General features: G+C 40.9%; 1 protein-coding gene across 2 annotated transcripts; it reads left to right on the plus strand.

Annotated features, from left to right (window-relative positions):
• Positions 1-184: 184 nt before the first annotated feature.
• TXNDC9 (thioredoxin domain containing 9) lies at positions 185-13,406 on the plus strand. 2 transcript variants are annotated; one of them, XM_067007102.1, is made up of 5 exons: positions 185-413; positions 3,380-3,611; positions 5,572-5,690; positions 8,612-8,866; positions 11,189-13,406. In XM_067007102.1, the coding sequence occupies exons 2-5, from the start codon at positions 3,423-3,425 to the stop codon at positions 11,304-11,306; spliced, it is 681 nt and encodes a 226-aa protein (XP_066863203.1). In that variant the 5' UTR covers positions 185-413; positions 3,380-3,422; the 3' UTR covers positions 11,307-13,406. The 2 variants fall into 2 exon arrangements, with proteins under 2 accessions (XP_066863203.1, XP_066863204.1); XM_067007103.1 differs by having other exon boundaries at positions 265-395.
• Positions 13,407-21,204: the final 7,798 nt, after the last annotated feature.

Consider the following 21,204-nt stretch of genomic DNA (forward strand, 5'->3'; position numbering starts at 1 on the left):
GAACAAGACAGTATCTATTTTATTTCTGATGTAACATTAGGTCAGAGCCTAAGAACGCCAACTTCAGGCTGAGCACTAAGAAACTACAAACTCCAGCATACTTCGCTCCCTCGCTCTCTGGACTGTTTACGCGGAGGGAGAGGTTGGGCCACCTTGGTTCCGGGCGGTGGGGCGGGGAAAAGGTGGGGAGGAGCGCACGCGCAGAAGCTCTCACCGCACGCACGTCCCCTCCCTTCCCCCCCTCCACTTCCTGGGGCGTCGCAGATTGTATCGCGTGAGAGCCGCGGCTAATTAGAAGGCGGAAGTGACGGCCGCTTCGCAGACCCCCGCAGCTGCTACGAGGCTGAAGCCGGAGTGGATTGCTCCTCTGGAGAAGCTGGTTCCTCACTTCTCAGGTATCACCGAGAGCTCAGGTGAGGCAGAGAGTGGTGTGAAAAAGCCGGCCAGGCATCTCGGTGCTAATGGACACCTGGCTGCTCAGCCTCCTGCCTGGGCGGGGGAGGGGCGCGGCTCGGGCGAGGGTGTCCGCGTCGCGGAGGAAGCTGTGGCGCATGCGCCCCGGGAAGCGTTGAAGCCGGGACCACCTCAACTCAGCCCTCATTTGTCTCCTGGGGCGCAGGGAGTGGCGAGGGTACTCCTGGGAAGCAGCTGGCGTGCAGCTAAGGGTGAGGCTACCTGGTTGTTCTGGCGGGTGCATGCCGGGGAAACAAGGAAATGGTTAGGTAATTTGAGGACAAGTCTCTGCCCACCATTCAGTTGAACTGAAAAAGAGCAGCTTGTTTGGAGAATGAAGTTCCCAGGATACCTGCACCATCTCCTTTCCCTCTTTCTGAATGCGGTGACCAGCACCACCTGCCCCCAGAGCAGCCCTTGTTAATCGTTTCTCCACCCTGTTATCCAAGACTTGAATTCTGAGCTCAGCCTATAAACCTCCAGGGATAAGCAACCGCCACACCCCTGGTAAAGAACAGGGTCTGACGTGCAAGTCAATGTTTAATGTCGAGTTTTCTGCCTCATCCGGCCCCAGTCCTGAGAGTCACACAGCCTTACGTTTTTCTTGGGAAGTAGGGAGTGTGAAATTCATTTGCTACATTTGAAATACAGCTCCTTTAAAATTTTATAGCGTTTATGAGGAAGTTATATTTTGTTATTTTTTAAACCCGGAAATACTTTTGAAACTTAATAATTTGCACAAAAGCTACGCACGTGTTGCTTCAACAGTTGACAAACATTTTTTTGTGCATCTGCAGTGTTCTCAGCACTGCTAGCTCCAGGAATAGAAAGTGAAATCGAGTATGCTTTTTTAAAATTTATTTATTTTTGGCTGCGTTTGGTCTTCGTTGCTGCGTGCAGGGTTTCTCTAGTCCCGGCAAGCGGGAGCTACTCTTCGTTGCAGGGCATGGGCTTTAGGCGCGCAGGCTTCAGTAGTTGTAGCACGTGGGCTCCAGAGCGCAGGCTCAGTAGTTGTGGCTCATGGACTTAGTTGTCCCGCGGCATGTGGGATCTTTCCGGACCAGGGATCCAACCCACGTCCCCTGCATTGGCAGGTGGATTCTTAACCACTGCGCCACCAGGGAAGCCCCCAGTATGCTTTTCAGCTTTTCATGTGTAGAAAAATGGAATCAGAAGCGAAGTTTGCAAGACTATTTCTCTTCACTTCAACATTTATAGAGGGTCTGGTGGGCCAGGCTGCATGTCTGAAGCTGGGTGAATAAGCTCACAAGTTTATTCAGATTTTTGAAAGTGCTTCAGTAGTGGTTGCAAATGTATCACATAACTAATTGAAATGCAACAACCTCCTGCTTTGATAGGCAAATTATAAATTGAAATTCAGGGGCACCCACAAAACATTTGATTTTCTACCAGCCAGAATAATACGTTTCTTCTAAAATATGTAATTGAAATAGATAACAAGGACCTAACTGTATAGCACAGGGAACTCTACTCAATATCCGTAGTAACTTAAATGGGAAAAGAATTTGAAAAAGCATACATGTATATGTATAAATGAATAACTTTGCTGTACACCTGAAATTAACATAAATCAACTGTATGCCAATATAAAATAAATATGTAGTTGAGAGAGATCTTCCTTTCTTTTTTTTTTGCGGTACGCGAGCCTCTCACTGTTGTGGCCTCTCCCGTTGCGAACCGGACGCGCAGGCCCAGTGGCCATGGCTCACGAGCCCAGCCGTTCCACGGCATGTGGGATCCTCCCGGACCGGGGCTCGAACCCGCGGCCCCTGCATCAGCAGGCGGATTCTTAACCACTGCGCCACCAGGGAAGTCCCGAGATGTTCCTTTCTAATCTGAATTAGATTCTATTTTTTAAAATATTTATTTATTTATGGCTGTTAGGTCTTAGTAGTTGTGACATGCGGGATCTTTCATTGTGGCATGCGGGCTCTTCACTGCAGCACAGGCTGCTCTCTAGTTGTGGCTCTCAGGCTCCAGAGCACGTGGGCTTTGTAGTTTGCGGCACACAGGCTGTCTAGTTGAGGCGTGTAGGCTCAGTAGTTGCAACTTGAGGGCTTAGTTGCCCCGCAGAATGTGGGATCTTAGTTCCTTGACCAGGGATCGAACCCAAGTCCCCTGCATTGGGAGTTGGTTTCTTTACCACTGGACCAACAGGGAAGTCCCTAGATTCTGTTTTTAAACTCTTACCTTACATAGAGGACTGATGGAAAAATCAATATTCTTTTTAATATTTGTAGTGTTATATTGTTTGACCTCAAAGTTAAGAACACTGAGTGTCAGTAACTCAATACCAGTATCAATCTTTGTGGCCTCATAGACTTTATTAGGTAATGGGAGAACAGGAATGGAAACTAAAGTTTAGGGAACACCAGGCAGAGTTCTTTACATAAGTTGTAATGAGTTCTCTTCAGAGTTAAATAAAAATCATTTAGGCAGAGATGAAAAATACGTCTTTTTCTCAACTCTGCTCTATGTTGAAGCAAAGTTTGGTGGGTATATGTGTGTGTAAAACCTCACTGCAGTTAAACTTTTATCTTGTTCACAGTCATTTCTGCTTTCCTTCCCTTTTCCTTTGGTAAAGAACACTGTCAGTATACAGCTCTAGGTTTAATTTCATCATTCATTTCTTTCTGGTCTGGCGATGGTCTTAAAGATTTGTCTTTGCTTTAGGGCAGTAAAACACAAACTAAATCAGAAGCACCTAAGCTTCAATCTAAATCATTTTTGAGTAGTGTGGCTGTAATCCATTGAAAATTAAATTTTAAAACATTTAAATAAAAATTCTTAACATGACGTGCCTGGTTGTCAGCAGAACACTTTGCGGACTACAAATGATATACTCGCTATATAGCATTGTTAAAACTAAGAGAAAACTCTCTTATCTTCTTCTCCAACTTTGCAGACCTTCTCCCCAGCATCAAGGCTGAACGGTACCGTTTAGAAGAATGGAAGCAAACACACCTGTTGAAATGTTTTCAAAAGTCCTAGAGAATCAGTTGCTTCAGACCAGCAAACAAGTGGAAGAACATTTGGATTCGGAAATTCAGAAACTGGATCAAATGGATGAGGAGGAATTGGAGCTCCTCAAAGAAAAGAGACTCAAGGCACTGAGGAGAGCTCAACAGCAGAAACAAGTAACCTCTCTGCCCTGCTTTCTGAAATTGCTCTAACAGTATGCTTCTAACAGCTTTTGTATACCCGTGCTGCAGTAGTCACTTGTAGTTTTTGGGGTGGTTTGACCTCAAAGTACCTAATGCCATTAAAAGTTTGCCCAGAGAAAAGATCAGTTTTAAAGATACATTCAGAAGTAGCCTGATGAGTGTATCAATCCACAGTCAAGTACAAGAAACACATGCCCAGGATAATCTTCTGAGCTCAGATTGGTGTGGATGAGGAGGTGGGCAGAGACACAGGGGTCAGTGGGTTCCCTTTCAGGTGGGGTTATGAGAAAGCCTGTCATAACTTGGCTGTGCTCAAAGCAAATGCATCATTAAGGGGTGTATTTGAGAGTTTAAACTCGTTACGGAAGCTTTACCAACGAAATAAGGAGAAAAATATCAGGGCCTCCGGTAGGTCTCAGCTCAGCGTAAGCCAACATGAAATGTATAGATACCAAAACTGGTCACGCAGTCTCGTCTGTGTTAGTGTTAAGTCCAGAGATGGCAGTCCTGCCCCTTTCTAGTTGGACCACTTCTGGAAGACTGTTCAGAGGAGGACAGCCAGAAGACAAAGAAGTCTAGAAGTCATTTCATATGAGAAAGTCAAAAGCAAATGGAAATGTTCAGTGTGAAGCAGGGAGGACATAGGCGATGTAGGACATTTGAAGGGCTGACGTGAAGGAGATTAGAATTTCTCTATCTCATCTGAGGTCCAAGCTGGGATCCACAGCCCATTGTTCTGGATATACTGTGATTCAGTGTGAGAAGATTTTTCTAAGAACAGAGAGTACACATACAAATGCTTTTTTTTTTTTTTTTTTTTTTTTTTGCGGTACGCGGGCCTCTCACCGCCGGGGCCTCTCCCACTGCGGAGCGCAGGCTCAGCGGCCATGGCTCACGGGCCCAGCCGCTCCGCGGCACGTGGGATCCTCCTGGACCCGGGCACGAACCCGCGTCCCCTGCATCGGCAGGCAGACCCCCAGCCACTGCACCACTAGGGAAGCCCCTACAAATGCTTTTTAAGCACACCTGCCAGACACTGTTGTAGTTATTTTCACGTTGTCCATTCACAGTAACTCGAGATAGTTGCTTTATGGTCTCCACATTACAAATGAGGAAAGTGAGACTCAGAAAGGTTATTACAATTCATAGCCTGATAAGTGGTAGAGCAGTGCTTCAAGCCCATGCCTTCTGCCTGTAAGTCCAGTCCTCCCTTTTATTAAAACCAGCTCCTGAGAAAGGAAACAAGCTTCCAGTTGAGGGGACCAGCTTCCTGCCACAGGAAAGGTTCAAGAAGCTGAAATGTCTGTCCGACATGGATGATAAGGGTTGATTTATTGATTTGGGGAGTTGGATTAGGTGACTTGCGGGATATTTGTTTCTGGACACCACGTGAAGACAAACACCTTTTTCTTCCCAGGATACTACCCATTGGTGGCCAGTACAGAAGAGGTTTGCTGTCTCTGAGTTAGTCATCAAGAGCAGACAGGGCTCCCGAGCTTCAGAACCCGCCCCCTCCCCAAAGGCGGATTGGCTTTATCTCACAAGCATTATTTTTTAAAGCTATGTAGTAACTTGGATCGAATGCTTCTGATTTTAATAGTTTCAGTGCAAAGAAATTAAGTAGATGGTTACATTCTAAGTCTCTTTATAGTCTAAAGTTTTACTTTCGAAGTCCTAAGCAAACATACGTTATAAGTTACCAAGACAGATCATCATCTTAAATATGAGTCAGGCTGTGGAGATAGTCATGGCCCACAGACTGTATTTGCATTGACACTAGCAAGATAGGAAAGTACATCACCGAAAGGAATTCATTTCTCTCGAAGATAAAATCAGCTTGATTACAAAATATTATAGTGATTTGGACATAAAATATAAAGTGATACTGAAAGATATTTCACATGTGTGATATTTTCCCTTTTCTCCAAACCAGGAATGGCTTTCAAAAGGACATGGGGAATACAGAGAAATCCCTAGTGAGAGAGACTTTTTTCAAGAAGTCAAGGAGAGTAAACAAGTGGTTTGCCATTTCTACAGAGACTCCACATTGAGGTAATTTGTTTCCCTCAGTGACTGTTCTTGAACATGGTGAGATTGTTGAATAGAGATACACTGATTTAATAGAGAAATTAAGAAAAATATAAAAGGAAGTAATTCCTAAGTTGTCTCTTTGTACTAGAATTATATTAAAGTTAAGCAATCATTAAAGATTAACTTAAAAACCAGTGACATACAAAAGTACAAATTATAGAAGATCAGTATTTCCATAGAAATGGCTATTTCCTGAACTATATTTTCACTAGCTAATTTTTAAAACATCTTAGAAAAGAACACTTTAATTTTTTTATCAATGCCGAAAGAATTCTACTTTTGTGCCTACTATTATACAGCCACAGTGTTGGAAATGGGGCCAACACCTGAACACCAGCTTTGAATTCAGTCACTTTTTCTCAACTTGCAATTCACCGGGAGACAGTGGCTTGACCAAGCCTTTCACCTGAAGCAGAGCTGGGGCACCAGGCATGGCTGGAAAGAGAATAAAGTGATTTCTATTAGACGAACCCAGGTCTGCCAACCTCTCTTTGGAGGCAGATCCCTCAAAGTGAAAATAGCCCCAGAAGAGGTTATATCTTAAACCAGAGGACTCAAGCCTTTTTTTTTTTTTTCAGCCCCCAAATTTGAATACTTGCCAACATTTAAATGTTGGCAAAAAAACTTTTAAATGTTGGCAACTAATCAGATTTTAGAATTTTTTTTAAGTATCAGATAACTTGATAACAGACCTAGAATTGTATGAAAGCAATTCACTGATGCTGAATAGCTCCTGCCCCCCTTAGACACACACTCCAATGCAGAGTCTCTGTTATTCCCTGGGATCCCAGTACCGCCCTCTTCTCGCATTTCCATAGCCTGCCTGGCCCTTGCTTGTCTTTGCCTCATCACCCAACAATGTGGCTATTAGTTAACACCTTTCAGGGACTGATTGCCTGGGATTTATTGACTAAGAAAATAAAGATGAAAGAAAATAACTGAGATGATGGAATCTCCTATAAGGGAAAGTGGGAAAGAGATTAGGAAGGTAAATAGAAGATTGATATTATTTGTCCATTTATTTATTAGATGTCTCTGCCCACTAGATTGTTTTGTGAAGGCAGAGGGTTTGCCTTTGTGTTGTGGCCCACTGTGCTCTGGGTTCCTAGCCATAGAGCAGCATTGACTACACATAGTAGGTGCTCAGTAAGTATACTTGATGGATTTATAAACAATGCAGCACCAGCAGTACTTACCTTAAAACAGAACTGAAAAGTCAAGATTGAAATGAGGTGATAGCGATATAGATAGGTAGATATCAAAGTTTCTAGCACATAGTAACGCTAGATACTTCATGTTGTATAAAATCCTGGAGCATTCACAATCACCGTTTGAGGTAAGTACGTATAATTTCTGTGCTTCATGCGTGGACACCAAGACTTGGGGAGATTAAGTGACCTACCTAATGTCACTCAGCTACTAAATGATAAAAGAGGATTTGAGGCTTCCCTGGTGGCGTAGTGGTTGAGAGTCCGCCTGCCGATGCAGGGGACATGGGTTCGTGCCCCGGTTCGTGCCCTGGTCCGGGAAGATCCCACATGCCGCGGAGCGGCTGGGCCCGTGAGCCATGACCGCTGAGCCTGCGCGTCCGGAGCCTGTGCTCCACAACGGGAGAGGCCACAGCAGTGAGAGGCCCGCGTACTGCAGAAAAAAAAAAAAAGGATTTGAACCCAGGTTTTAAGCCTAATGCTATTTTAACTACACCGTAGCTACTATTGGATTTTTAAAAAATGGATTAATTGACAAGTGGGACACAGACCTATTTCAAATAGCTTCCGTATTACTCCAGTAAAACAATGGAGTTGATTTTTGTGCAAATCTTCAAGAACGTATTTCTCAAAATGATTTGTCACTTGTTTGGAACTTCATTCAAAAATCGCTTATTCCCCTACCATTTTTCACTAAAATCCCATTGCTGCAGTAGGTGGGTGATATAGAGAAAGAATCACTCAGAGGTGATGGTGCATCAAGGTTATAGGAAACTCCGTGGACCCAAACCTAACTCAGGAAAAACTATACCAAGAAGCACCCAAAAAGCCTACTAGCAAAACCAGCTATGAAGCATTCAGTGTCTTAGTCATCAGAAGCAGTAGTTCTCAGACTTTGCTGGCTGTGAGAATCACTTGCATGTTTCTCAGCTCAACTCCCAGAGAATTTTGATTCATTTGCATATTTTAAAAGTTGACTGTAATAATCACCTTTGGGTAAGAACTACTGCTCAAAAGATTATTACAGTAGTCTTTCAGAAACTCTATAGAGGGTTGGCCAGTTTAAAATATAATTTAAAGAAAATACCGCTTTCCACTTTTCAGGTGGCTTAACAAAGGTTACTGCTGGTATTTTTCATTTCTTTAGAACCATAATGACCATATTTGTAGCCCTTAACCTTGATATGCTTCTCACTAACAGAGTTGCACAGTTGGAAGGGTTCCTTCTCAGTGACGCCATTCAGTCTGTCTTAGTGACTTCCGAATATGGCACCACATGTTCATTTCTAATTCTGAGAACTATCTTCCAAGTTCTGTCAATTTCAGATTTGTCACCTATGAGATGCCAGGAAACGTGTAAGGGAAATGACAATTTTTTATTCTTAACCATGAACATGACAACTTTGTGAACCACTTAAGGCATAATTTGAATACTTCGTTTTTTATAAGTATCATTAAGGGAGGTCTGACTTTCTAGAATACGAATATCATGAGAGGTCGAAAAAGAGGTACCTAACCTATGAAATGGAAATGAGGTTATCTGATAGAAGCATAGGTTGGCTGCCAAATTATGAGATTCAGAAAAACTAAAAACTTAGATATGCCTTAATATTTATTTTGAGAAAGAAATCTGTTGTTTTTAGTTTTTGATTTTCTATGTGTTGCTATTTATAGGTGTAAAATACTAGACAGACATTTGGTGATACTGTCCAAGAAACATCTTGAGACCAAATTTTTGAAGCTGAATGTGGAAAAAGCACCTTTCCTTTGTGAGAGACTGCATATCAAAGTCATTCCCACGCTAGCACTGGTGAAAGATGGAAAAACCCAAGATTTTGTTGTTGGATTTTCTGACCTAGGAAATACAGATGACTTCACCACAGAAACTTTAGAATGGAGGCTGGGTTGTTCTCATATTCTCAATTACAGGTAACTTTTAGTAAACTATCAATTTATATTAATTCACATATCCAGTTGATTTTTTAGAGAATTTTTTTATGCTAACATTTATTTTATGGAACTAAGATCTTTAAGCTGAGATGTAGAAAAATTTTCACAAAGGAAAAGCATATTTCTTAAAGCGTACATTAGCATGATCTTACAGCAAAATCAGTTATAAATAAAATTGATCTTGGATCTTGGAGTCCATCTAACTATAAAAGTTTTCAAACTAACAGATCCTATGGAATCTAATTCTCTGTTAATCTGGAAACCCAAAATGACACTCCAGAAGAATTGACTCCTTCCTAATTTAAACGAGATTAATCAAATTGATAATGACTTACATTAAAAATCTAATGTTTGAAAGTAGATACTCCTGTATCACTTGTAGAATCTGATAAAATATATAAAATCTCATCTCTATGCTTAGCTTAAAATTACTTACTCTGGGAAACAGTCTCAGAAAACCATCTGTTGATAAAATCCAACTTGCATTTTCTGCTTATCTCTTTGTCCACTTCTCTAGACAAATAATTTGTCTAATTCCACAAATCAGAGCATACCATCTTATCTTTTGTGCCTATTTTTGATTTGCAAAAATAACAGGTAAAATTTTCCAGTTATTCCAGTCGGAGTGCCTTTTGATAAGTAGAAAGTTCTCTCATCTTTTTACTTCCCTTCCTCCTTTATCTCTGAATCTCTCCTCCACATGCATAAATCGTTCCTACATTGTAGTGATTGATTTTGGAGTTTTAGGTTTTATTTTCTTAATATTAAGTAAAATGTTAATATTAAAGAAAATTATTTTGAAGTGATTTCAAACTTTAAGTGGGAAACTAGTACAAAGAATTCTTGAATTCTTGTATATCATTCACCCATGTCCCTCAATTTTCAACATTTTATATTTGCTTTATGGTTCTCTTTCTAAATATATATAAACTTTTTTTCAGAACCATTTGATTGGACGTTGTAGCTATATTGTCCCTTTACTCCTAAATATTTCTGTGTGCTGCACTTCCCAAGAACAGGAATATTCTTATACAACCACAGTACAGTTTATTAAAACACAAAGTACGTAGTTTACAGACCTTATTCAAATTCCACCATTGTCCCAATAATGTCCTCCAGACTGGAAAAATGGGTTCCCTGTACTTACTATGTATTTTTAGTTTCCATTAACCTGTAGCAACTTGTTCCCCTCCTTTGTTTTTCAATACTTTAACATTTTTGAAGAGTACAAGCTAGTTATTTTATAGAGCATCTCCCAGTTTGTTTCAAAATTAGATTCAGATTCTGCATGTTTTCCACAGGTATATTATGGAAGTGATGTTGTATTCTTTCTTCTCAGTGTACCGTATCAGAAGATCTATGATCGTTTGTCTCATTGCTGGTGGTGATAACTGTGCACTGGTTAACCAGTTGTCCACCAAGCCAACTGGTGATTTAAGGAAGAACTTTTCCAGACCCCACATTAACTTACTTCTTCATTTATCTGTAGTAGAATGGGCTGTGGATTCTTTTATTCAGTGGGTTATAGTCTGTTGCTGTTATTATTTACTTTGAAGCTCAGATTGCCTCAGATTTGGCCAGAGAGAGCCTTTCATACTGGCTTCTGTGTCCTTTTGACACATCCCCATAATTCTTTGAGCACTTTCTTTCTGGTGCACGTAAGATCTTTTAGGGGGCCTCCTGTTATACTCTCCATAGGAATTGGCTTTTTCTCCTCGACGCCATGGTTCCTTTCAGTGGCAAATGATATTTCAAAACCAAGATCTAGCTGCTAGGAATATTTCCAGATACTTTTGAAATATTTTTCAGGCGTCATGAAAAGAGTTCCATACTAATTCTGGGTTGATGATAATGAATTCCATGAGTTTTGTTGATGTCTATAGAGATCTAAGCATTATAGAATCAAACCAGTCATAACAGGCTATCAAAAATAGAGCATGGCTTTCCTGTGTCATTCTCAGGAAAGAATCTTAATACAGATTCAGCATACCCACAACAGATAAAAATAACTGATTTCCTTCTATTCTTTTTCAGTCCGAAATTTTGTTGGTGCATCCTGTGAAATGTTAATCAGTAATTAATGATAAAATAAAACGCTGATCTAAAGCATTTAGTAGTACATAGGTTTAAAACTATTAATTATCGGTGTAAATAATATACCTCTTCCTTGACACCAACATTTTAAAGAAAATTTTACTCTATTCCTTGTGTTACAGTGAGGATAGATTTTTGTGCAGTTTAGTATACCAGCTGTACTAAATCATACAGAATAAGTGTTTTTCAAATTTGCTTGCTTTTTAGTGGAAATTTAATGGAGCCACCATTTCAGAGCCAAAAGAAATTTGGAACAAACTTCACAAAGCTGGAAAAGAAAACTATTCGAGGAAAGAAATATGATTCTGACTCTGATGATGATTAATTCTTTATAAATCGTCTCCTGACTTCAGAATTAGATGTGTTTTCTAAATTCTGTTGATTTCAGTACATTCGTCTCCTAATGGTCACATTCTAGAGTTTTATGCAGTTGCATCACATTGAAAAACATCTGTGATATTTTCTTTGTGGAGCTCGTGTTTAAGTTGAGGAAAACTTCTGAGTTCTAAAATTATCTGAGGAGGGTCTGGATTCTCTATTTTTGAGATTGGTTTTATCACAATATGATTCTTACATTTTTATACCATTCACAATTGTGTTTTTAATCTACTGGATTGGAAATAGAAATTCAGCACACTATTCCAGGACTAATTCTTACCCAGCATTATTTACTTTATAAAGAGGTCAAGTAACATTTACTGGTGTAACAGACTGCACTTGTAAATGATTAGAAACACTCTTTACTTCTGGAATACATTTAAGTAACTATTAAAGAACTGTATATATTCTGTATGCTGCATGGTGTTGTTGAGTCAACTGATGGCAACAGCAAGCTTTTTCAGGTTGTGAACATACTGCCTTATTTAAAGGGTCTTGATTGCTTGTATTTTAAGACATGTATTAAACGATCAAGAAGCACTTTTGAAATGGCAACGTGAGGAGACGTACAGACCCCTCAGTGAAACAGTCATAACTGGTAAATATTTTTTTAGAAATTAAAGTCTCTGGAAATTGTCATAAGAGCACACAGCAAACAGAAACATTTATCCAAGAAAATACTCAATCTTGGTAAGAATAGTGAGTCTGTGGTATTTGAAGCATGACCCTGCACCTTTCCTCCCCTCATCTCCCAGTCTTGGCCTACAACTTATCCCTAGGAGGAGCAGACTGCTAGCATCTCTCTTTCCCCCAAGGTCTGTGTTGCAGAAGCTCTGTTCCAAGCAGCAGTAGCAAAGAGGTCTGAGCCTGCCTTCCTCCACCCAGTCCCCACTTGTAGCACAGAATATCTACCCCAGGAATACTGTTTTCTAATCACTGTTGCCCTGGCGTACTCATAAACTAGAGCAATAGTGATTAGGGTGGAGGTTCCATGGGAGAGGCAAGCAGAGAAGGTCAGGGGCTACCACCCACTGCTCTACTTAGACGACTCCTAGCAAAGCCAGCTACTCTCCCCATCACCAGTGCTGGGGGAGTAGCACAGAGGTTCTGCCCAGTGGGAGAAGCAGGCTGTAAAAACAGCTTCCATAGCATTCCCTAAAGGGACTGACTATTTAGAACAGAGTGAGAGAAGTTGAAGCATAAGGATGCTACTGCAGACAAAGGAGATTTCAGATGGGGTTGGGGGTGAAGTAAGAGGAGCCTGGGATCTCCAGGTTAGCAAAACAAGCAGAAAGGAAGGCCAGTGAGAATTTCACCAGAGAATGAAAGAGGAAGTTCAGAGTAGCCCTACAGTTGGAACAAACCTCAACAACTACAAAAACCTAAATTCAGTTAGATTGAGCTGTGTGGCAATTTATGTCCCAGGGTATTGTCAAATAATAGGTCCACCAGCAATTAGTGGATGTTAACAGCACAGCGTGATAACAATTGAGACAGACCAACCAGAACTCTTACAGGGATGGCAGGGAAAAAAACAGCAAGGGAGCCCTGCTAAAACTACTGTCCTTGGGGTTGAGGGGAGGCGTCAGCAACACTGCATGTGCCCAGGCAACGTATGCAACATCAGAGGCCATACAGTTCAGGGTAAGTGGACTTAGCCAAAATGGTCCAGCTAAGTCACTAACCATATAAGCAAACAAGCCCTGGAGGAGAAGGGACTATGAGTCTCCAGAACTGCTGTATTATGTAAAAAGTCCAGTTTTGTTTGTTTGTTTGTTTTTGCAGTACACGGGCCTCTCACTGCTATGGCCTCTCCCGTTGCGGAGCACAGGCTCCGGACGCGCAGGCTCAGCGGCCACGGCTCACGGGCCCAGCCGCTCCGCGGCATGTGGGATCCTCCTGGACTGGGGCACGAACCTGTGTCCCCTGCATCAGCAGGCGGACTCCCAACCACTGTGCCACCAGGGAAGCCCTTTTTTTACTTTTTAAAAATTGAATCATTACTGAACAAAAAATGTATATAATAAAAAGGAACTATACTGGAAAACCCATTGTGATTGGGACAGAAGCTGAATATTAGGGGATTTTAGGAATGAAATGAGACAAAAGGGGAAAAGTAAGGGATATGAATAATTTTAGAAAAACTTAGAAGGGACAGGAAAGCCACTCTTCAGGTTGTCAGTAGCAGGCTGGACTGTTTTCGTTGATGAGAATCTGAGGTATCCTGCAGAAGTCAGGACAGCCTCTAACATGGACTCTGTTTTCCCCACCACTTAGCTACATAGCTTGAACATTTTCCCGTATCAGTACATACAGAGCTACCTCTCTCTTTAATGAATGCAAAGTATTCTATTGTACAGATGTTTCATATGAAAATGTTTCCTAATCAGGCACATGTGAATGAGAAAACCCTCTGGACTCCCCTCTCTCTTTTTTAAAAAATATTTATATATTTGGTTGCTCCGGGTCTTAGTGGCAGCAGGTGGGCTCCTTAGTTGTGGCATGTGAACTCTTAGTTGCAGTATGCATGTGGGATCTAGTTCCCTGACCAGGGATCGAACCTGGGCCCTCTGCATTGGGAGCACAGAGTCTTAACCACTGCGCCACCAGGGAAGTCCCGTGGACCCCCGCCCCCCTTTTTTGTGGTATGCAGGCCTCTCACTGCTGTGGCCTCTCCCGTTGCGGAGCACAGGCTCCGGACGCACAGGCTCAGTGGCCATGGCTCACGGGCCCAGCCACTCCACGGCATGTGGGATCTTCCCAGACCAGGGCACAAACCCATGTCCCCTGCAGCGGCAGGCGGATTCTCAACCACTGCACCACCAGGGAAGCCCCCCCCTTTCTTTTTAACACACCCCCAAATCCTTATTTTATGAAGGACTTGCGCTGTGTCATCAGTTCCACAAGAAATAAAATGTGGACTGCTCTGGGCCAGCAATCTCAGCAGTGTTCTTTTTTTTTTCTCTTTCATAAAAGAAGAGGAAACCAAATCTCTAAATGAAATCTCCAAGTAAAAACAAACTATTGAGCAGAGTACCAGGTGAGCTCATAAAATGTAAAGCACAGATTACACATTATGAAGTAGCCTTGAGAGCTATCTTAACTTTTTGTCTGATAAAAACATTACTGAATATAGCATTCCCACTGAGAAGTCAGAGGCTGGGAATGAAAATTCCCACTGACTGCACTCAGGACTTCAGCAGGAAGTCTGCCCATGAGCCTCTGGGAGGCTCACGTGAAGATCTTTCTACTTGGGCCGTAGGCACCCCCCAATGCCCTGAGTGCTAAACCCACACTTCCCCCCACCCCCAAGTCTGCAGGTGACTGTGTGTGTTTCTGAGTGTAATGGCCAGAGTGTTCTCAGAAAAATCAGACCAGGGTCTGTTGGCAAGAGAGAAACCACAAACTTGAGTGGTAGTGCCACTTTCTGGCAAACAAAGAGGTTTCCAAAGGTCAACCTGATGAGTTGTAAGAACGAGAGAAGGCATGAAAGCTTAAAAATTCCACCACAAGAGGGAATAAGGAGTGTGGAGCAGATGTACCCATACAGGGTCAGAGAAAATCTAGATATAACAGGAACAATGAACCCACCTGAAGGCAACTGGTACAGATTTGAGGGGTTCCACTACTTCAGTGCAAAAGCCACAATGCAAAACTCCAAGGAACATGAGAAATATCATCACCAAAAAAAACAATCCTCCAATAACTGAACTCAATGACATGGAATTTTGAGATCTAGCTGATAAAGGGTTTGAAATAGCAGGGGTTTTTTTTGTTTGTTTGTTTGTTTGTTTTGCAGTACACGGGCCCTCACTGCTGTGGCCTCTCCCGTTGTGGAGCGCAGGCTCAGCGGCCATGGCTCACGGGCCCAGCCACTCTGCGGCATGTGGGATCTTCCCGGACCGGGACCCGAACCCGCATCCCCTGCATCGGCAGGCGGACTCCCAACCACTGTGCCACCAGGGGAGCGCTGAAATAGCAGTTTTGAGGAAACTCAAGTGAACTACAAGAAAACACAGAAAGACAATGAAATGAGGAAAACACATGAAAAAATGAGAAATTTAACAAAGAGATAGAAATCATAAAAAAGGACCAAACAAATTCTGAAGCTGAAGAATTCAATGAATAAAATGAGAAATGCAATATAAAATACCTACATCAAAGTAGACCAAATGGAAGGTAGAATAAGTGAGCTAGAGGATAGGAATTTTGAAATAATGCAGGTAGGGGAGAACAAAGAAAAAAGAATGAAGAAGAATGAAGAAAGCCTACATGATCCATGGGAATCCACCAAATGTACAAATATTAAAATAATTAGTATTTCAGAAGGAGAAGAGAGGGAGAAAGTGGTAAAAAGTTTATTTAAAGTAATAGCTGAAAAATTCTCAAACTTTGGAAAGACTTGGGCATCCAATTCATGAAGCTAACAGATCACGCTAGTTTTTCAATGAAAAAAAAAAGTACTTCTGTAAAATACACTATAATGAAAATGTCAAATATCAAAGAGAATCTTAAAAGCAGCCAGAGTGAAAAAAAGATTATAACCTACAAGGAACCCCCCCATTAGGCTATCAGTGTATTTCTCAAAAGAAACCCTACAGACCAGGAGAGAGTGAAATGGCATATTCAAAACGTTGGAAGAAAAAATTTCCAACCAAGATAATTTATCCAAAGTTACACTTCAGACGTGAAGGAAAAAATAAAGGCTTTTCTAGATAAACAAAAACTGAGGGAGTTATTACCACTAGACCTGCCTTGCAAGAAATGCTGAAAGGAATTATTCAAGTTGAAATGAAAAGATGCTAATTAGTGACATGAAAACATATGAAAGTGTACAGCACACTGGTAGATATACAGTCATATTTAGAAAACTCTAATTCTGTAATAGGGTGGTATGTTAACCAGTTACTTATAGTACAAAGATTATAGGAAAAGATTATTTTAAAATATATAGTTATATATTTTTGTAGCTGTATCTACCATAATTTGTTAACGAACATAAAATATAGAAAGAGGCAAATTGTGATGTCAAAAATGTAAAGGGAGGGAGTAAAATTTTGGAACTTCTGTGTGTGATTGAAGTTAAGTTACTATCAGCTTAACATGAACTGCTTTATTTATGTTTTACATAAGCCTCATGGTAACCACAAAGCAAAAACCTATAGGAGATTCACAAAAGATAAAGAAAGGGGAAACAGAGTATATCACCATGGAATGACCAGTTGACAAAAGTAGGCAGAAACAAGAAAAAAAAATACATTGGAACTACAAAACTGCGTGAAGTTATTAAGATGGCATTAGTAAGTCCTTACATATCAATAATTGCTCTAAGTGTAAATGGATTGAATTCACCCATCAGAAAGGTACAGAGTGGCTGGATGGATTTTAAAAAATATGTGCCCCAACTATAAGCTGCCTATGAGAGACTCACTTCAGGGTTAAGGACACACAGAGGATCAAAATGAAGAGACAGTAAAAAGTATTCCATGCAAGTGGAAACCAAAAGAAAGCAGGGGTAGCTATCTACCCCTGTATCACACAAAATAGACTTTAAGCCAAAAGAGGTAATAAGAGATAAAGAAGGTGATCATATATGATAAAAGGGTCAATTCATCAAGAAGAACATAAATATATATGCACCCAACATTGGAGCATCTAAATATATTAATCAAATACTGACAGATCAGAAAGGAGAAATAGACAATACAATAATAGCAGTGGACTTCAATACCCCACTCTCAGCAATGGAAAGATAATCCAGACAGAAAATGGAAAGAAAACATTGGACTGGACTCATATATTACACAAAATATTAGACAAAATGGACCTAAAAAACATTTATAGAACATTCCATCCAACAGCAGCAGAATACATATTCTACTAAAGGGCACAAGAAATATTCTCCAGGATAGATCATATGATAGGTTACAAAACAAATACTAGCAAACTTAAGAAGATTAAAATTATACCAACTATCTTTTCAAACCACAATGGTATGAAACTAGAAATAAAAAACAAGAGGACAATTGGAATGTTTATAAGCATGTGGAAACAATACATTCCTGAACAAGAAATGGGTCATAAAGAAAAAAGAAATCTCAAAACAAATGAAAATGACAACACAACACATCAAAATCTATGGGATGTTACAAAAGCAGTTCTGAGAGAGAATTTTATAGTAATAAATGCATATATTAAGAAGATAGAAAGCTCTCAAATAAACAACCTAACTTCACACTTCAAGGAACTAGAAAAATAACAAAGGAAGCCCAAAGTTAGCAGAAGGAAGGAAATAAAGATCAGAGTGGAAAATAATGAAACAGAGAATAGAAGAGATTAACAAAACTAAGAACTCAGTTTTTGATAACAAAAATGAAACTGACAACTAGACTAGGACACTATTATGAATACTGATATGCCAACAAATTGGGTACCTAGAAGAAACAGATAAATTTCTAGAAACATACAACCAACCAAGACAATCAGGAAATAGAAAATCTGAACAGACCAATAATGCAAGTAAGGCAATTGAATCAGTAATCAAGAGCCGTCCAACACAGACAAATATAGGACCAAATAGCTCTACTGGTGAATTCTACCAAATATATAAAGGAGAATTAATGCCAATCCTTCTCAAACTTTTCAAAAAATAAAATCAAAGAAGAATCACTTCCAAACTCATTTTATGAAGCTACCATTACCCTGATACCAAAGCCAGATAAAGACACTACAAGAAAAAACTACCAACCAATATCCCTTATAAATATACATGCAAAAATTCTCAACAAAGTTTTAACAAATCTAAATCAACAACACATGAAAAGGGTCATACACCATGACCAAGTGGGATTTATCCCTGGGATGCAAGGATGGTTCAACATATGTAAATCAATAAATGTGATACACCACATTAATAGAATGAAAGATAAAAATCATATGATCATCTCAATTGATGGAGAAAAAGCATTCAACAAAATACATTATTTTCAAGATAAAATCTCCACAAATTATTTATAGAAGGAACGTACCTCAACATAATAAAGGCCATATATGACAAGCCAATAGCCAACATCATAATCAGTGGTGGAAGATTGAAAGTTTTTCCTGTGAGATAAGAAACAAGACAAGGATGCCCACACTCACCACTCTTATTCAACATAGTACTGGAAGTCCCAGCTAGAGCAATTATGCAAGAAATAAAAAGGCATTCATTGAAAAAGGAAGTGCTGAGATTGGTTCAAGATGGCGCAGTAGAAGGACGTGCTCTCATTCCCTCCTGCGAGAGCACCAGAATCACAACTAACTGCTGAACAATCATCAACAAGAAGACACTGGAACTCACTAAAAAAGATACCCCACATCCAAAGACAAAGGAGAAGTCACAATGAGGTGGTAGGAGGGGCACAATCACAATCAAATCAAATCCCATAACGGCTGGGTGGGTGACTCACAAACTGGCGAACACTTATACCACAGAAGTCCACCCACTGGAGTGAAGGTTCTGAGCCCCACGTCAGGCTTCCCAACCTGGGGGTTGGGCAACAGGAGGAGGAATTCCTAGAGAATCAGACTTTGAAGGCTAGCGGGATTTGATTGCAGGACTTTGGCAGGACTCGGGGAAACAGAGACTCCACTCTTGGGGGGCACACACAAAGTAGTGTGTGCATTGGGACCCAGGGGAAGGAGCAGTGACCCCGTAGGAGACGGAACCAGATCTGCCTGCTAGTGTTGGAGGGTCTCCTGCAGAGGCGGGGAGTGGCTGTGTCTCACATTGAGGAAAAGGATGCTGGCAGCAAAAGTTCTGGGAAGTACTCCTTGGCATAAGCCCTCCCAGTGTCTGCCATTAGCCCCACCAAAGAGCCGGGCAGGCTCCAGTGTTGGGTCTCTTCAGGCCAAACAACAAACAGGGAGGGAACTTAGACCCACCTATCAGCAGACAAGTGGATTAAAGTTTTACTGAGCTCTGCCCACAAGAACAACAGCCAGCTCCACCCACTACCAGTCCCTCCCATCAGGAAACTTGCACAAACCGCTTAGATAGCCTCATCCACCAGAGGGCAGACAGCAGAAGCAAGAAAAACTACAATCCTGCAGCCTGTGGAACAAAAACCACATTCACAGAAAGATAGACAAGATGAAAAGGCAGAGGGCTATGTACCAGATGAAGAAACAAGATAAAACCCCAGAGAAACCACTAAATGAAGTGGAGATAGGCAACGTTCCAGAAAAAGAATTTAGAATAATAATAGTGAAGATGATTCAGGACCTTGGAAAAAGAATGGAAGCAAAGAGTGAGAAGAAGCAAGAAATGTTTAACAAAGACCTAGAATAATTAAAGAACAAACAAACAGATGAACAATACAATAACTGAAATGAAAAATACACTAGAAGAGGGCTTCCCTGGTGGCGCAATGGTTGAGAGTCCGCCTGCTGATACAGGGGACACGGGTTCATGCCCCGGTCCGGGAAGATCCCATGTGCCACAGAGCAGCTGGGCCCCTGAGCCATGGCCGTTGAGCCTGTGCATCCGGAGCCTGTGCTCCACGACGGGAGAGGCCACAACAGTGAGAGGCCCACGTACTGCCAAAAACAAAACAAAACAAAACAAAAACACTAGAAGGAATCAATTGCAGAATAACTGAGTCAGAAAATGGATACGTGACCTGGAAGACAGAATGGTGGAATTCACTGCCATGGAACAGAATAAAGAAAAGAGAATGAAAAGAAATGAAGACAGCCTAAGAGACCTCTGGGACAACATTAAACGCAACAACAGTCGCATTATAGGGGACCGAGAAGGAGAAGAGAGAGAGAAGGGACCCGAGAAAATATTTGAAGAGATTATAGTCGAAAACTTCCCTAACATGGGTAAAGAAATAGCCACCCAAGTCCAGGAAGCGCAGTGAGTCCCATACAGGATAAACCCAAGGAGAAACATGTCAAGGCACATAGTAATCAAATAGGCAAAAATTAAAGACAAAGAAAAATTATTGAAAGCAGCAGGGAAAAACAACAAATAACATACAAGGGAGCTCCCATAAGGTTAACAGCTGATTTCTCAGCAGAAACTCTACAAGCCAGAAGGGAGAGGCATGACATATTTAAAGGGATGAAAGGGAAGAATCTACAACCAAGATTACTCTACCCAGCAAGGATCTCATCCAGATTCGATGGAGAAATCAAAAGCTTTACAGACAAGCAAAAGCTAAGAGAATTCAGCACCACCAAACCAGCTCTACAACAAATGCTAAAGGAACTTCTCTAAGTGGGAAACACAAGAGAAGAAAAGGACCTACAAAAACAAACCCAAAACAATTAAGAAAATGGTCATAGGAACATACATATTGATAATCACCTTAAATGTGAATGGATTAAGTGCTCCATCCAAAAGACACAGGCTTGCTGAATGGATACAAAAACAAGACCCATATATATGCTGCCTACAAGAGATCCACTTCAGACCTAGGGACACATACAGACTGAAAGCGAGGGGATGGAAAAAGATATTCCATGCAAATGGAAATCAAAAGAAAGCTGGAGTAGCAATATGCATATCAGATAAGAGAGACTTTAAAATAAAGGATGCTACAAGAGACAAGGAAGGACATTACATAATGGTCAAGGGATCAATCCAAGAAGATATAACAATTATAAATACATATACACCCAACATAGGAGCACCTCAGTACCTAAGGCAACTACTAACAGCTATAAAAGGAAAGCAACAGTAACACAGTAATAGTGGGGGACTTTAAATCCTCACACTAATGGACAGATCATCCAAACATAAAATTAATAAGGAAACACAAGCTTTAAATGTCACAATAGACCAGGTAGGTTTAACT

Source organism: Kogia breviceps, chromosome 11 (genome assembly GCF_026419965.1).
Source record: "Kogia breviceps isolate mKogBre1 chromosome 11, mKogBre1 haplotype 1, whole genome shotgun sequence".
NCBI classification, from domain to species: Eukaryota; Metazoa; Chordata; class Mammalia; order Artiodactyla; family Physeteridae; genus Kogia; species Kogia breviceps.